The sequence below is a fragment of the Aegilops tauschii genome, chromosome 5 (genome assembly GCF_002575655.3).
Source record: "Aegilops tauschii subsp. strangulata cultivar AL8/78 chromosome 5, Aet v6.0, whole genome shotgun sequence".
Taxonomy (NCBI): Eukaryota; Viridiplantae; Streptophyta; class Magnoliopsida; order Poales; family Poaceae; genus Aegilops; species Aegilops tauschii.
Genome location: NC_053039.3, coordinates 484,265,455 through 484,282,919, shown reverse-complemented (window position 1 = coordinate 484,282,919; position 17,465 = coordinate 484,265,455). Strand labels below are relative to the sequence as shown.

Here is a 17,465-nt window from a genome sequence, read left to right as displayed (position 1 = left end):
AATATATTAACATTAATTACCAAAACCACCAAGGGAGCAAATGTGCTTTCATGATGCATCTCCCCTCCTCTTCGGGGATAAACCCAACGCATTTTACAAGTAGCAAGGCCTGACGGAGCTGGGCTATGCGCGAAGGTACGGTTGGTGTCATTGTATAGGTTCACTAGTTCGGCGAAGAGATGGTAATATATGCGCAATATGGATGGTAGAAATAGCTTTTTATAATCTGAATAAATATGGGCAACCATGTAACAAGTAATAAAAGTCAATAGGATAGTGTCTCAATGCTTGGAAACAAGGCATATGGTTCATACTTTCACTAGTGCCAACTCTCAACATCATTGAACATCATGATAAGCCCTCAAAAGGTGCAACAAAGAATCACTCAAAAGTTTCTATTTATCGGAGAAAGTAGGATGAAATCGCATAGGTGCGCTTAACAGCAAGCCATCTCAAAGTCGTCTTTGCAATCTTAATCTATTGAACCGCCACTATTATTGCCACAATTTTTGGGGCTACAGCGTTCAACTTATGGATAGAGTACCCCAATGCCACCATGGGTATCCGCATTAATTACTAGACACACATCATGTAATCTCAAATCCAAAATATTCAATCCAATAGAAAGAGCAAGACTCGGTTCACCACAAACATAATAGGTGGAGATGAACATCATAAGATCCAACTATATTAATAAAGCTCATGATACAATTAAGATCGGAATCTTTCAGGAAAATGGGAGAGAGAGATTGAACACATAACTACTAGTACGTACTCTCAGCCTCGAGGATGAACTACTCACACATCACCATGAGAAGGAAGAGAGTGAGTTGTTGGTGATGGTAATGGCAAAGATGTCCCCAGCGGCGTCCTGGCGCCACCGGAAGAGAGGGGGGAGGACCCCCCTCCTCCTCCTCATTCTTCCTAGGCCATACAGGGAGAAAGGGAGCTCCCCCCTAGATTGGATATCTATTTTTTGTCTCCTGTTTTCGATACAGTTTTCTAGCGAAACACTGTTTCTTTTGCAATCGAAGATCCATATCTCCAATCAGGCAAACTTTTTACATGATTTTTCTTATTTTAGGATCGCTCTTGCAAAAAGAATTGAGCATCAATCGACTTAAGGACCCTCCACGCAGACCCACCACATGGCTAGGGGGCACCGTCTGGCCGTCTCGAGCCGTGGTGGCTCCCCTGGATCCTATCTTCTCTCTTGTGGGGTCTTTTGGTCCAAAATAATTTCTGTAATTTTTCAGATTTTCCCGGCACCGTATTTTTTTACGTAAAAACCCAGAAACAATAGAAACGAAGAATTGGCCTTTGGCACTAGATTAATATGTTAGTCCAAATAAATATCATCTAAAATTGTGCCTAAACCATATACAAATGATGTAAATGTGGACATAATACTTCATAAAGTATAGATACGTTTGAGACGTATCAGGAGCGTCGACCTTTTTGGGAAGCCAAGTGAGCAAAGCCTCATCAAGTCTTGGGAATCCACGGTCATTGAGGGAGAAAAATTTATCAAAGGTCTCACACATACCCCCTTTGATGATGGACCAGCAGGACCGCAGTAATTTGGCCGTGAAGCCATCTAGCCCCGTCAACTTGCCGGAAGGGAACCTCTTGACCGCCTCCTAAATTTCATCCTCAGTGAAGGGTTGCTCAAGTGCAGGGAGGTCAAAGTGATGCGGGTCGGTACTATGGAGATCAAGGGAGAGAGTCAGTGCTCAAAAGTGTCAAGAATGGAAGAGAAGTGATCATATGCCGCCCTGGCCATATCGGGCTCGCCAGAATGTGCCCACCATCAGACTGCACCCCTAGGATTATTAACTTCTGTCGTCGGTGCACAGAATGGATCTTGAAGAAGGTGGAATTTGTGTCGCCCTCACGTAGCCAGGAGAACCTGGCAGGCAGATGTGCAATCGACCTCTCCACCGAAGCAAACCCTAGGTAGGCGCGCTTCAGCTCGCGGAGTAACCATACTTCTGGAGGAGCAAGCAGGCGGTGATCTTGAGCCGCATCGAGATGAGCGGTCAACTCCCGAGCGAGAAGCATCTGAGTGGAGATGTTACCAAGCGTTCTAGACCTCCAACTCTACAGTCAGCGCATTGTCAGCTTGAGCTTGGCGTAGATCCCCTGAAAATGATTGGGGTCATGCACGCCAGAATTCCAGGTGTCAGAGACCACCTAATGAAAACAATCGAGCTTTGGCCAAAATAGCTCAAAATGGAATCTCCGATCACCTTGGGAGTGAAAATGTTACTAGTTTCGTTGGAGGCCAAGGTAGTTATGTATTTGTGTGTGCAATTACTAATCATTGGCCCTTAGCAAACTCCTATTGGTTCAAACCGTTTCACTTTGAAAAAAATGCTACTTGCTACAAACCGTTTCACTTGGAGGGGCGTCTTTTCTAGTTGAGAGGAAGCAAAAGGCGTATCAAGACGACAACGCCACCCTCGGCAATGTACAAGTCCTTCCCCGTCCTCGTTTCGATGCTGCTTTTTGTCATCGCAGCGAGGCGTGTAGAGGGTGGTGTGTCCCCAGATCTAGTTATCTGGGTTGGGGTTTTTCTTTGGCAGGTTTATCTCAGTGGTAGTGTCTCGTGAAAGCGGATGACGCGACTATGTGTCTTGGTCCTCCACGCTCTAGTTTCGACAGGTGAAGGTTGGCCAGCTTCGGCCTCGTCGGGGAGCGTATGAGATTTGTGTTCCTTTACTTCGTCTGGCCAGACTTCCCGACCGCCGCTTCTACAAGCTCCTTATTTCAAGCAAGTTTTCTTCACCGAGATGGAAGTCCAGAGGCGGCAACAGCTTTGCTCACGGCGCAGTGGCGGTGGATGCAGGAGAAAGAAGACATTCAACACCCCTAAACTATGAAGATGTAATTTTTTATTTTTGTAAGTGCTTTTGTGAGGACTTGTGCTACTTTTAATATGTGGCCTTTTGCCTTTTTCCAGAAAAAAAAAAAACTAAACCATTACACGAGGAGAAGAGCCATTCCCAGCCGTCCAATAAACACGACAAAACGCTTTACAGCACGGGGGCAGTTCCCAGCCGTCGAAATGCGCTGCAACGGAACTAGTAGCTCTCCCTGACACGGCGGCACATGAGCCACGCCTTGCGCCGTGCACCGGCGGTGGGCCCACCGGCCAGTGCCCCCACACGTGTACCGGCGGCCAGCATTGCACGGCACGGCGACGGAGAGATATTTTTAACGCCTTCCAATTCAGAAGCTCCCCCATCACTCACTCGGGTACAGAGCGGGCCGCGTGACTCTCGCGTCGTCGCATCGCGCGCGCTGCACACCACCGTCAGCGCGACCACTGCCACCAATGGCGACCGCCTCGCCGCCGCTCGCCACCGCCTTCCGCCCGCTCGCCGCCGGCAGCGGCACCGGAGGAGGAGGAGCGCACGCCGCGGGCTGGGTCGCGCCGAGGCGGGGGCGCCGGGGGTTCGTGGTGCGGAGCGTGGCGAGCGATCGGGAGGTGCGGGGGCCGGCCTCGACCGAGGAAGGTAAGCGCCGCGCGCTCCCGTTGGCTACGACGACCCGGAATGCTGGTCGGCTGTAATGTGGTTCGGATTTTCGCTGGTGCGACCTGAATTTGTGATCCTCTGACTGACGGTCTCTGTGTTCCCCGGTTTCGGGCTATTGATTTTGTGCGCGCGCATTGCTAATCTACTGCTCTAGGATTTGTTAGGGTTCAGAGGAATCTTAAATTCGTGCATAAACTTCGACGAATGTATTCTGAATTTACTGAAACTGGCTTAGTTTGGCGCATCAAGTTAGAATGATGTATTTATGGTACAGTAGCAAATTCTGAGAAATTCTTCTGTGCCTGCACAGCCACCCCTTGTGGATGATGCAGCAAGTGTCAACATACTGTCGCTACTATCTGTAGCTGTAACAAAATCTTACGCCTTGTTTTCTGGTGGTACAGTAATATTATCATTTTACAAAGAGTAGCTGTAACAAAATCTTACGCCTTGTTTTCTGGTGGCTTGCCATTGGGGAGTAGAATGCAAATGGTGATACAGTATATTATCTACGATTTTGTGCAAGAATTTTCACACGAAAACAATGTCCCATGCAGTTTTTAGTTTTGACTCTTGACTGTTTAATACCTACTCTTTGTAAGATTTCGGATCCTAATATTGTTGTTCTTGCAACTCAGAGCTTTCAGCCGTGCTAACTTCCATTGATTCTTCCGCCATCGCGTCAAATATCCAGCACCATGCAGACTTCACACCGTTGTTCTCGCCAGAGCACTCTTCACCCCTAAAGGCTTACCATGCAACTGCTAAAAGTGTTTTTGATTCTCTGATCATCAATTGGAATGCAACATATGACTATTACAACAAAGTGAATGCAAAGCAAGCTTATTACCTGTCCATGGAGTTTTTGCAGGTCTCACAATATACTTCCTTTAGCCTTATCTCAATACTTTTTGGTAACTGCGTTATGATGTTATATGGTTATTATCTGTGTACTGCAGGGAAGAGCTCTCACAAATGCTATTGGCAATCTAGAGCTAACAGGACAATATGCAGAAGCGTTAAAACAACTTGGACATAACCTAGAGGATGTTGCTAGTCAGGTAAGTGATTTTTGTCAGAGATTGGTTTTTAGTCTGTATCAAAATTATCGCAGAGCCATTTTTTTTTCTAAAAAACACATTTTATTATTAATCATCAAGTTCCTTTTGTTTAAAAACTATCTGAAAAGAAGAAGTATTTTCCCCTGGGGGTTCCAGCATCTGACTTATATTCTTTATGCAGTTTTCAGAGTGAGTGACTATGAAATTACGCCAAAACACGAGCTTATTGATGCCTAGAGTGCCCTGTAGTTTAGAAATCTATTATTGGATATGTTACTTTTCTATTACAATGAAACAGGAACCAGATCCTGCCCTTGGCAATGGTGGTCTAGGCCGTCTAGCGTCCTGTTTTCTGGATTCTATGGCAACCCTAAATTATCCAGCATGGGGATATGGACTTCGGTACAGATATGGCCTCTTTAAGCAAATCATAACAAAGGATGGCCAGGAGGAGGTAGCTGAGAATTGGCTAGAGGTAGTGATATGTCTTCTACTTGTTTACTGTTTCGAAGTGTTGACTATGTTGGTTTATGTTTTAATGACCTGCATGTTAGCTTCTTTTGCTGTTATAACTGATGCTGTATCTCCAGATGGGAAATCCATGGGAGATTGTAAGAAATGATGTCTCTTATCCTGTGAAATTCTACGGCAAAGTGGTTGAAGGGACTGATGGGAGAAAACACTGGATTGGAGGAGAGAATATTAAGGCTGTGGCACATGATGTTCCTATTCCTGGCTACAAGACTAAAACTACCAATAATCTTCGTCTTTGGTCAACAACAGTACCATCACAAAATTTTGATCTGGGAGCTTTCAATGCTGGGGATCATGCCAAGGCCAATGAAGCACATCTAAATGCTGAAAAGGTATTCTTCCGTCTACATTTATTTTGAACGTAAACCATTAACTCTCAACAACTATTGATTCAAAGGCTAAACACTGTCTTGCTAGTAGTTACTGTGTTTTCTCTTAGATGTCATTTTAGAATGTGCGCGGTCAATCGTTTGATAACTTTGATAGTAATAATATACTGGTATACACAAACCTATTTGGGTTTCTCATGTAAAAATGTCGTCACCAAATTTTTCATGAAAATACTTATTGTATTTTCATGTAAATAGAAAAGCTGATGGTCAGGTGTTTTGTGTGTCAAATGACAAGTAAAAATGAACAGAGTTTGTGCACCAATAACTTCTTCACCTGGTGTTTGTAATTCTTTCGGTTGTATTTATGTGTTTTCTTATTCTGCCTTAATTAACTCAGCATATGCATCAGGTTACATTACTCCTCTGTGTCAAGAAAAAAGAAGTCTGATGAGATGCAGTCCAGTAGTCTGTAGATGGCACATTGTAGAAGAACTTTTCACATGGAAACGTTACTCTGTGATTTTTGTTATGCCTTTTGAGTGTTTGTGCATTGTGCACATATACCATTAAGTATAAGTGTTCAAAAGTGGTTCTCTCATACTGTGCAAACTAGCTAAACAACTTGACTGGACAAGATAAATTGTACTCACATCTGAAGCTGCCGGGTTGGACAGATTTGTCCGAACCATCTTTGAACATCCCTACTAGTGTGCATGGGTTAAATTGTTGACTTTTCCTCGTTTGTTCAGTAGTAGGACTATCTAAATATATTTATATTCAAGTTTTCTTTGTGTGTTACGTTATAAACTTTTAGTCATAATTACATTTGTGACCATTGTGGACAAAATTTATCATGTCTAACTTAAGTTTGTGACTGGTCTTCTCATCATGCCAGATATGCCACGTATTGTATCCAGGGGACGAATCATCAGAGGGGAAAATTCTTCGCTTGAAACAACAATATACATTATGCTCGGCCTCCCTGCAGGACATTATTTCTCGTTTTGAGTCGAGGGCTGGTGATTCTCTCAACTGGGAGGACTTCCCCTCTAAAGTTGCAGTTCAGATGAATGACACTCATCCAACACTGTGCATTCCCGAGTTAATGAGAATACTGATGGATATAAAGGGATTGAGCTGGAATGAGGCTTGGAGTATCACAGAAAGGTACCACAGAAGGGTACTGCAGTTTGATGTGTTCTGCTGTTCCTCCAGTTTCAATTAACTAATTTTATCCCTCATATGTCTTCCATTCAATAATAAACTGATTGTCTGATATCATTTGTAGAACCGTTGCATACACTAACCACACGGTACTTCCTGAAGCCCTGGAGAAGTGGAGCTTGGACATTATGCAGAAACTTCTACCTCGACATGTTGAGATCATAGAAACAATAGATGAGGAGGTAACAAATGTGCAGATAATATTATACAATTAATTTCATGCTCTGTAGGTCAACTTATGGTTTACTTATCTTCATCGTTGATTTTAAAACAGCTGATGAACAACATCGTCTCAAAATATGGAACGGCAGATATTTCACTGTTAAAACAGAAGCTTAAAGATATGAGGATCTTAGACAACGTTGATCTTCCAGCCTCTGTGGCTAAACTGTTTGTTAAAACAAAAATGAAAAAGGGGAAGTTGCTTGTTGAATCTTTGGAGTCTATTGCTGAAGCTGACGAGAAAACTGAGCCAGAAGAAGAGGAAAACATTCTATCCGAGACAACAGAGAAGAAGGGCGAGTCTGACTCTGAAGAAGCTCCTGATGCAGAAAAGGAGGATCCTGAGTATGAGTTAGATCCATTTGCAAAATACGATCCTCAGTTACCTAGAGTTGTTCGAATGGCAAACCTCTGTGTTGTTGGTGGACATTCAGTTAATGGTGTGGCTGAGATTCACAGTGAAATTGTTAAGCAAGATGTGTTCAATAGCTTTTATGAGGTATTTGCACGATGATTTGGAAACCATGATCTTATCTTCTAACGGCTGCTATAATCGCCAGGTAATATGGTATTCACCATCTGCCATTTTCTTGTGTTCTTTGCCAGATGTGGCCTACTAAGTTCCAAAACAAAACAAACGGAGTAACTCCCAGGCGTTGGATCCGGTTTTGTAATCCTGAATTAAGTGCAATCATTTCAAAATGGATAGGCTCTGATGACTGGATTCTGAACACTGATAAACTTGCAGGACTGAAGAAGGTACTTCCAGTAATTTTAATTTCCAATAATCAGTAATCTAATGCTTCCTTCACTTCCATGTTACCCGTGCCTTGTTTTTACACTGATATGTGTTCATCCCGTAATAGTTTGCTGATGATGAGGATCTGCAATCAGAATGGCGTACTGCTAAAAGGAATAACAAGATGAAAGTAGTTTCACTGATAAGAGATAAGACTGGATATGTTGTCAGCCCAGATGCGATGTTTGATGTGCAGGTATATTTTGGACAAGAAACATCTGTCTTCTGTTAAATATGGTTTAACTCGGATCTTGGTACTTGACACTTAGGTGAAAAGAATACATGAATATAAGCGGCAGCTGCTAAATATCCTTGGTATCGTTTACCGGTACAAGAAGATGAAAGAAATGAGTGCAAAAGATAGAATAAAGAGCTTTGTTCCAAGGGTATGCATATTTGGTGGGAAAGCTTTTGCCACTTATGTACAGGCAAAGAGGATTGTGAAGTTTATCACAGATGTCGCAGCTACTGTAAATTATGATCCTGATATTGGAGATTTACTGAAGGTAAATTTGTGTCTTCAATGGCACTTATTATTCTTAATTTTCATGTTCTGTCACTGGGAATTTGACTCCGACTAGGGGTTACTGAAAAGCAGTGAATGTTCCGAGTTTCAAAAGAAAACAGAGCAGTGAATGTTCTTAATGTCGGTGCTTGTAGAACCGAGAAACTGAATAGCCACAGTATTTTTTAGAGAACAATAGCCACAATTGTTTTGACCCTTCTATTGCTATCAAGCATCTGATGCCGATTTTACTGATAACTAGATGAGGTAAATACAAGGTGACAGGTTAAGTTCTGAGGATTTTTGTTTGTTATACAGGTTGTATTTGTCCCAGATTATAATGTTAGCGTTGCTGAGAAGCTCATTCCTGCCAGTGAATTGTCTCAGCATATCAGGTAATATTCTGGCTACTCTTATATAGTATGTGAATACATAGAAAAGGAGTCTTACCTGGAGTTGGCTGATGTGGAAATTTTCATGTGCCGTTTTGTTTGCTATAATATATACCTGGAGTCTTGCTGGGATAGTGCCATCCAGAAGTGCCACGCCAGCTTCTATTTCTGTACAGGATGTGCATTTTTAACACTATTACTATCCATTCAGTACCGCTGGAATGGAGGCTAGTGGAACCAGCAACATGAAGTTTGCAATGAATGGTTGTATTCTTATTGGAACTTTGGATGGTGCGAATGTGGAGATCAGAGAAGAGGTTGGAGAGGAGAACTTTTTCCTCTTTGGTGCACATGCACCTGAAATCGCTGGTTTGAGGCAAGAGAGGGCTGAAGGAAAGGTACCATCACTTTGCAAACATCTCCAAATTCGTTCCTCCAGTATGTGAAACAAATATCCACTTGTTTATATAGCTGTGCCTACTATCAAACTACTCCCTCCGTCCATAATATAAGAGTGTTTTTTACACTACACTAGTGTCAAAAACGCTCTTATATTATGGGACGGAGGGAGTAGTAAAGATCTCTCCCAAATGTGTGCTGTCCAAATAGTTTAGCTGAAGGAAAATTATAAATCATTTTCCTTTGCACTTGTAGTTTGTGCCTGACCCGAGATTTGAAGAGGTTAAGGAATACGTCCGCAGTGGCGTCTTTGGGACTAGCAACTATGATGAATTGATGGGTTCTTTGGAAGGAAATGAAGGTTATGGACGTGCAGATTATTTTCTTGTTGGCAAGGATTTTCCCAGTTACATTGAATGCCAGGAAAAAGTTGATGAAGCATACCGAGATCAGAAGGTAAGTTGTATAACTGACTCTGTTTGTTTTCTGGCTGAAATGCACACAGTGATTATGCAAACTTTCTGATATGTGATGGCTGACATCAGTGTTTCACTGTGAACGACTTCACTGATTCGTAGGAAGGAATATTTCTTAGTTCAAAGTTTCAAACTGAAGTATCTATCGGTGTGTTGGAAGATCATAAACAATCAGAGAATATAGTTGCTCGATGTGCTATATTACTCATCTGTTGGCTGTTGAGTGTTGATACATGAGCTTTGATGAACCTAGCTAGACCTTCGGGAAAGTGCTTCTATGCATTCCAATAAAAAAAACTTATATCTTAACAAAACAATTAGGTTGAACCTCGCCAGGGGGCTTTTTGTTATCTGTTTCCTGAAATGAAAATCAGAAGCGGGGAGCTCCTCAATTTGAAAAAAAAATCAAGGGTAACTGAGGGTCTGGTTTCCCTCTGTTGGAGCCCCCAAGAATTCTGTGGTCTTATTTTTGTAATAGTATAAGATGCACTGCTCCGTTAAGTTTCTCCTTCATCCATTTGCTTTTATTGCTTCGTGACATTTCGTGTAACAGCTCAGATTACCATGCATCCCATTACACATTATTTTGCTACTGTGGATATTTCCACTCTGTTTCATGCTTGACATTTTTAATTCGTTACATCGTGACCAACTAAACATAGTCTGATAGATTTTCAGAGTTTTGATCCTCCTAATCACATAATATCCGTTTCTACCTGCAGCTATGGACAAGAATGTCTATCCTCAACACAGCGGGTTCCCCCAAGTTCAGCAGTGACCGGACGATCCACGAGTACGCCAAGGACATATGGGATATCAGCCCTGTCATCATGCCCTGAATAATTCAAGCAGCTTCCAGGAACCTTGAGAGTCTATGAGGCGCGATTGGTCGCAGATTTGCCTCGATTCAGCGAGAATGTATTGCTCCCCCCAGTTTTGTATAGGCATATGCAAGTTCTGGCATGGACCTGAGTGCTGAGAGCATGCAGGGTAGTTCATCCTTGGCAATCTTGCATGTCAGTTGGCCAGTATACCCAGGCTTATGGTGTGTATTTCGCCGAATAAAGTTGGAGCAGAATCATCAAACAAACATACTTTGGTGTATCTGTAATGATAAATAAAGGGTAAATGACTGAACAAAAAGTGTCGTTGGCGCACACATGTAGTAGAAGCATGTTTCTTCAGAGAGGGTGCAAAGCTGAAAGCACCCCCAGCTTTGAAATGAGAATGCAGAAGTTGGGAAAACATTTGTTTACATCCAAAGTGCAACGGGATTCGTCAAGAGTTCAGAGTCTTCCATCACGGCCATAGAGCATGTCCAATAGCAGTCCTATAATAGAGCAGTAGCAGTGGTCCCTCATATTTTGAACCAAAAACGCAGCTCCAACGGCTGCCCTATTTGTAAAATTTACTTCAAAATTTGTTGGACAGCCCGAAAATGCAACACCAGCTGATGTAAATGTACAACACTTCGGCTGCTGCCCTAAAATTTGCTTCAAGTGGCGAACCACTCAAGACCACAAGAAAACAGTTGTTTTACGTTACTTTGTGCCAAAAACGTTGCTCCAACAACTGCGCTATAATAGGCCACCCTAATGTATTTTAGGGCTGTTGTTGGAGATACATATTTTCGGGTGCCTAAAAATAAAATCATTTTTTGGTGCCTTACGTTTTACGCCAACCACTCTTTTGTGCCCTATTATAGGGCTGCTATTGGAGATACTCTAACAGTTCCATTTTTCCATAAAAGTTTCTGATTTGGAGGGAGTTGAGCAAAAAACAAAGTTTTTGTAAACGTGAATTTTTAGTGGCCTTTATAGTTAGCCCAACTCCCCCTCCACCTAAGGGAAGATGGTCTTTCCCGTAAGCCTTCCGCTACAACTGGACGTCAGCGAGCCACCCCCGAGTCCACCGTGCCACCCCCATACCTGTTGTGCTGCCGCTGCTCGACCACCGCACCGATGCCGCTGACCACCGCTGACGTCGTTAGTGACCGCCCCCTCCCCCCCCCCCCCCCCCCCCCCCCGATGCCGTTGATGCCGCCGACCACCCACCCGCCCGCCGCCACCGACGACCACTGTCGTCCGCTGCCTACAGCCGCGCCAGGGTCATTTTTATTTTTTGAGATAAATAGAAAAAATGATTTTAGGGGAAGATGTTTACATGACCTGCAAAAGCATCTCACCTGCAAGATATTTTTATGCTCATCACACCGTTATTTAAACTGGATAATCTTGGAAATCATGAGAAAATCACTATGATATTGCCACTAATGACTAATGAATGCGAAAGATCCCAAAATCCTTTGTTTAATTTGTTTTCACAGGAAAAGAGGCCAAACATGGATGGAAATCATCACTTAGAAGGAAACAAAGCTTGTGGGAGAAGGAAGAAAGGAATTGGGGGTGCAGCCAAGTCACCAGAGTGCAAGACGGCGCCCGGCTTGTACAAGGTGCCGACAGCTCCAGGAGGTCCAACCCAACAACATTTATAAAGGAGCTAGCACCAGAATCACGACATAATGAACGTGGAGAGCGTCCAGAACACCACAGAAGCCATCTTCCAACCCTAGCCACCGCCATTTCCCATCTCATCTCCCTCCAAGCTAGCCATACTTGTAATCATGGATCGCATCCGGTAACCATTGTAAAACATATTATCACTAAAGCATTCATCTTTATGTCTTCTCCGATGATTTCCCCTTGCGATCTGACCGTCATATGTGAGTAATTCTGCAAGGCAATGGGTTGAGGCATAACTTTGCAATCTTATGTATATGAGGGATCGATGAAATGACTTTGAATAATAATGTCATGTATGTGTCCGATCGCCATAGAGTTGTTCCTTGTCTCTTTCTCGTTCTACGACCCTGCAGGTACCCAGGATCTCGGAGTTCAATCAAGGAGGAGGTAAGGAGTGAGGAGGACGCATAACCCAATTCTGAACACCAGTGACAGAAAAGTTTAGTATGGTAGAGGAAAAGCAATCCTTGAGGATTCATGAGCTATCATCATTAAATGTCCAATGCTTTTGTCTGAATATTTATTCTTAATAATAGAGGTGACCCGGTGCGATGGTATGAGCCTGTGGTTGGACAACTAAGTCTTGATGCAGGTCGCACACTGGTCAAGACATAATTTGGACACCCCCCCCCCCACTTTATTGGTTTATTGCGTTGCAAGCACATCTGAACGGGTATCTTCCAGAACACAAACCAATATCATGATAACCCCGAGCACAAATATATGCTCGACTTGGTTCAGCTTTCCCTCCTTTTTAAGAATACCGAGTCGGGTTCTTCTCCTGCCAGTATTGAATAGAACATGTTGAATAAGATCTTTTTCGGGATCAAGACCTCACACCCATGCATGTTTTAGTTCTAGTCTTTACACCCCTAAGGTTGTTAAGGTCCGGTTAACAGAAATGAAATTTAATTCTCTTGCAAGAACTTTTTAGAGCCTTTGTCATAGTATACATCCTCTGGTGGGTTCGATAACTCTGGGTCACCCCTTGGAGAAAAGGCAGGGAGCCTTTCTGCTATCCAAACCAATTTTACCGCCGGGAGGGGGGAGTGTTTATGGGACTTATTTGGGATGCTCTTAGGCAATGTGAAGAATTGGACGCGACCACGCATGGAGGTCCTGAGGTCTCCATCCTTGTCATACTTGAGAGAGAACGTCGCCATCCAAATTAGTAGACGATGGTTGCCTTTGCCGAGTGAGAGGCACCGCACGAGGTATAACTTGCCCTTGCATTGCACCCCGTGCCCAAGTAGCTAGGACGGCGCTAGTATGTGCGTCTTGTCTAGGCCTTCGCCCAACACCTTCTCTCCTTGCCGAGCTTCCGAGCACACCGGCATCCGAGCTTCTAGGGCCAAAGATCAAGCCCCAGGTGTGGACGTCAAGGACCGAGATGCGAGTCTTGGTGCGGAAGGCCGCCACAAAGTGCGGAGGACCGTCATGCGAATTAGCTTCATTTCTCGGCTTTTGAGAAAATGTTTTATCAATTTTCTAAAAGCGAACTCTTCCTGTTTGGGGGAACTAATGATAAGGTTGATTTATATCAGGAGATTTTTACTTGTCAAGTATCTTGGCATGCTTGTATCTCATATTAGAATCAGGAATAAGCATTTGAAAGTAGTGGAAGATAAGACAGAGAAGAGTGGTGGATGTTGGCAGGGTAAATTGTTGGGTTCCATTACTGGTAGAATTATTCCAATCAGGCATGTCTTACCAACATGCCTCTATTCATGATGTCTTTTTATCCCATCCAGTGGGAGTTTGATTTTTTAGAGCCAGAATGGTCTGGCAAGGTGATGATGATAAAAATAAATATTTTTGGTAAATTTGAAGACTTGTTGTAATCCTAGATATCAGGGGGTTTATCCGTTTAGGTATACTAAACCTTGAGCTTATGAATGAAGCTTTGTTAGACAAATGGTTTTGGAAACTATAAACAGAGTCTGCCCTCTAGCAATCTGTTCTCTTGAACAAAAAGTTCATGGTGGATGTTTCTCTAGAGCTAAGAAAAAGTTGTGGATTCCCAGTTTTGGACTAGCATTCTCAATGCTAAAAATATATTTGACTGATTTTGCAAAAAAAATCTTGGGGATGACAATAACACTAGATTTTAGGAAGATTGGTGGGTTGATGATAAACCATTCAAACTGGTGCACCTTAGGCTCTACTTGCTCAGCTTTGACCACAATATAACGGTTGTTGAGTCTATAAAAAAGGTTGGCATGGTTTTAAATTTAGGAGAACTCCGTTTGGGGAATCTTTGGAATCATGGGAAAGTTTAAAAATGATATGTGAGGAAATTGAAATGGGGATTGGAAAAGACAAAGTTAATGCCGACTTCAGATAAAATATTAGTTAAAGCTTTGTACAGGAAACTAATCGAATCCAAATGTAATTTCCCTCAGAAATTTCTATGGAAAGTTAAACTTCCTGTGAAATCAAAGTGTTCTTGTGGCTTATGGTTCGAAAAAGCATCCTTAGCTAGGATAATCTACTTAGGATAATCAAAATGTGTGTTTTTCGGGCAAAGATGAAACTGTTGATTATCTATTTTTTCAATGTTTAGCGGTTGGCTTTGTATGAGTCTTTTGAAATGTGCCTTTACTCTACACTCTACCCCTACTATCTTAAATGAATGCTTTGGAAACTGGATTAAAAGTTCTAAAAAATGGAAAAAGGTCTTGGTATGGATTTGTGTTGTTTTTCTGGTTCATTTGGAGATGAAGAAATTATGTGTATTTTTAGTTTTTTTTATCAACGACCCTTCGACTTTGATTTTTCTATGGGAACCCTTTGACTTTGATTAAACTCATTGAATACTATATTTTTTGCTGGTCCACTCTACAAATAAAGGAGGGAAATCAAAGGCTGCTAACGTTGGGGGCAAGATTTCTCGGCCAAGTAGCAAATGAAGTGTATCATTCGTCGCATGGATGGAGGCATATCGTTTTATGGATTGGCGGCTAGGAAACCAGGCCCGATGCTCTATTGCTGCTATATCCCGTGAGGGTTTCTGCACTAGCTTCATCTACCTTTTGAGATTTTCCTATTTTCCTTTATTATATATGTTGTTTGTTGCTCCTGGTCTTATGTAACTCGAAGTTTAAACATAGTCTGAAGTCTGGGTTGGCTCTTGATGTGGTTTATTCTCACCTTGGGCTTTCCTTATTGTAGGCTTTCTCTGCTTTTGGTTCCTTCTTGCTTGGACACATCATGATCCAAAAGCTCTTTTTAAGATATATGCTAGTAGTTTGTATTAACACATGAACCAACTGGCTTCTTATAGATATCAGTGGGGTGGCCCCTCTTTCATTAAAAAAGCTTGGTCCTAGCGACAACGACATCACATGAGGCGGTTCTTACTTGCTTCCGCTCCTCGTTCATGTTGAGGTCATGGTCCATTGGTCCTCCTCCAAGTCTTGCAGATGTGTTCCCCTTCCCACTCCTCTGTGACAAGGTAGAGGTGCCTCGCCATCGCCGAGAACATTTGGCTACACGGTCATCGCATGGCTGCCTTGGCATGTTGAATCTTTGTCCTTCCTCCTTCGCAATATTTTTTCTCTGAGATCTTTCCATCGTGGTCATTTTTTATTTTTAAGAATGACCTATAACCTTATTCAAACTTGATAAAAATTACAAAGGAAATGGTTGGATAGTAGATCCAAAAACTACAGAAATAACCCTATAACTAAAAACTGCAATGCGTTTCTTGGAACCATCTTCTTCCTACATTATTGTCGCAACATCAAATATTAATAGTATGGCCTTAGTAAAGAGATGACATTCACACCGTAGTAACAATATCATCACTTAAGATCTCAGAAACACTACTGTGTCCAAGTTGATGAGAAACTGTGAATGCCGAACCTACTTGGGCCAAAGATGACCCCTGGAGGTAATAGGATCTTCACCAAAACGTCGAGGTAGGACTCCAAGAATCGCAACAATGGAACACACTAATAAAAATGACATAAAACACCAACGCAAACTCGTCATATCAAATATGAAAGAAACTGCAAAGGCCATAAACCTAAACAATTATGAGGTTGGACACAAGAAACCCGCAAACACACAATTGACTCACTCCTCAATAAGGCAGACACACAGAGGAAAAGAACCAGACTACCTTTTGAAGCGTTTTACAAAGGCTTTTATGTCAAATATTTCCATGTTTGGTTCAGTGGGAGAGGCCCTGCCCGTGCGGGCGGAGGGTGTGGGCAATTGTAACTGTTGTCTCGCCTGAACTTTGGGCTAGGCTTAGCTTGGGCAAATTTTAGTGAAATTTGTAGTTTTCGATGCTGCAAGGTCAGTGCAATACCACACAAAAGGGAGAGTGGAAAGTGATACGTTCATTTTGCATCATGCTTTTATATTGATATTTATTGCATTATGGGTTGTTATTACACGTTATGCCACAATACTTATGCCTATTCTCTCTTATTTTACAAGGTTTACATGAAGAGGGAGAATGCCGACAGCTGGAATTCTGGGCTGAAAAAGGAGCAAATATTAGAGACCTATTCTGCATAGCTCCAAAAGTCCTGAAACTTCATGGAAGTCATTTTTTGAATTAATAAAAAATACTGAGCGAAGAAAATACCAGAGGGGGCCCACACCCTCGCCACGAGGGTGGGGGGCGCGCCCTACCCCCTGGGTGTGCCCCTCTGCCTCGTGGGCCCCCTGGCAGGCCTCCGGTGCCCATCTTCCGCTATATGAAGTCTTTCGTCCGAGAAAAAATAATAAGCAAGATTGCGGGAAGAAACTCCGCCGCCACGAGGCGGAACCTTGGCAGAACCAATCTAGGGCTCCGGCAGAGCTGTTCTGTCGGGGAAACTTCCTCCGGGAGGGGGAAATCATCGCCACCGTCATCACCAACGATCCTCTCATCGGGAGGGGGTCAATCTCCATCAACATCTTCACCAGCACCATCTCCTCTCAAACCCTAGTTCATCTCTTGTATCCAATCTTTGTCCCAAAGCCTCAGATTGGTACCTGTGGGTTGCTAGTAGTGTTGATTACTCCTTGTAGTTGATGCTAGTTGGTTTATTTGGTGGAAGATCATATGTTCAGATCCATTATGCATATTAATACCCCTCTGATTATGAACATGAATATGATTTGTGAGTAGTTACATTTGTTCCTGAGGACATGGGAGAAGTCTTGCTATTAGTAGTCATGTGAATTTGGTATTCGTTCGATATTTTGATGAGATGTATGTTGTCTTTCCTCTAGTGGTGTTATGTGAACGTCGACTACATGACACTTCACCATTGTTTGGGCCTAGAGGAAGGCATTGGGAAGTAATAAGTAGATGATGGGTTGCTAGAGTGACAGAAGCTTAAACCCTAGTTTATGCGTTGCTTTATAAGGAGCTGATTTGGATCCATATCACTACTGGAATCAGCTAATTTGCCATCTGCCAGCTCTTTGCCGTCTGCTAGCTGACGGCAAAGAAGCTCTTTG

The 17,465-nt window shown here is 42.8% G+C and overlaps 1 protein-coding gene across 1 annotated transcript; it reads left to right on the top strand.

Annotated features, from left to right (window-relative positions):
* Positions 1-3,113: 3,113 nt before the first annotated feature.
* Positions 3,114-10,728, top strand: LOC109758695 (alpha-1,4 glucan phosphorylase L isozyme, chloroplastic/amyloplastic). Its single transcript, XM_020317562.4, has 15 exons — positions 3,114-3,518; positions 4,178-4,410; positions 4,499-4,600; positions 4,899-5,075; positions 5,191-5,466; positions 6,362-6,633; positions 6,755-6,872; positions 6,965-7,411; positions 7,519-7,671; positions 7,779-7,907; positions 7,981-8,217; positions 8,535-8,611; positions 8,820-9,006; positions 9,263-9,463; positions 10,206-10,728. Exons 1-15 carry the CDS (start codon positions 3,338-3,340, stop codon positions 10,320-10,322), a joined length of 2,907 nt encoding a protein of 968 aa, XP_020173151.1. The 5' UTR covers positions 3,114-3,337; the 3' UTR covers positions 10,323-10,728.
* The last annotated feature ends 6,737 nt before the right edge of the window (positions 10,729-17,465 follow it).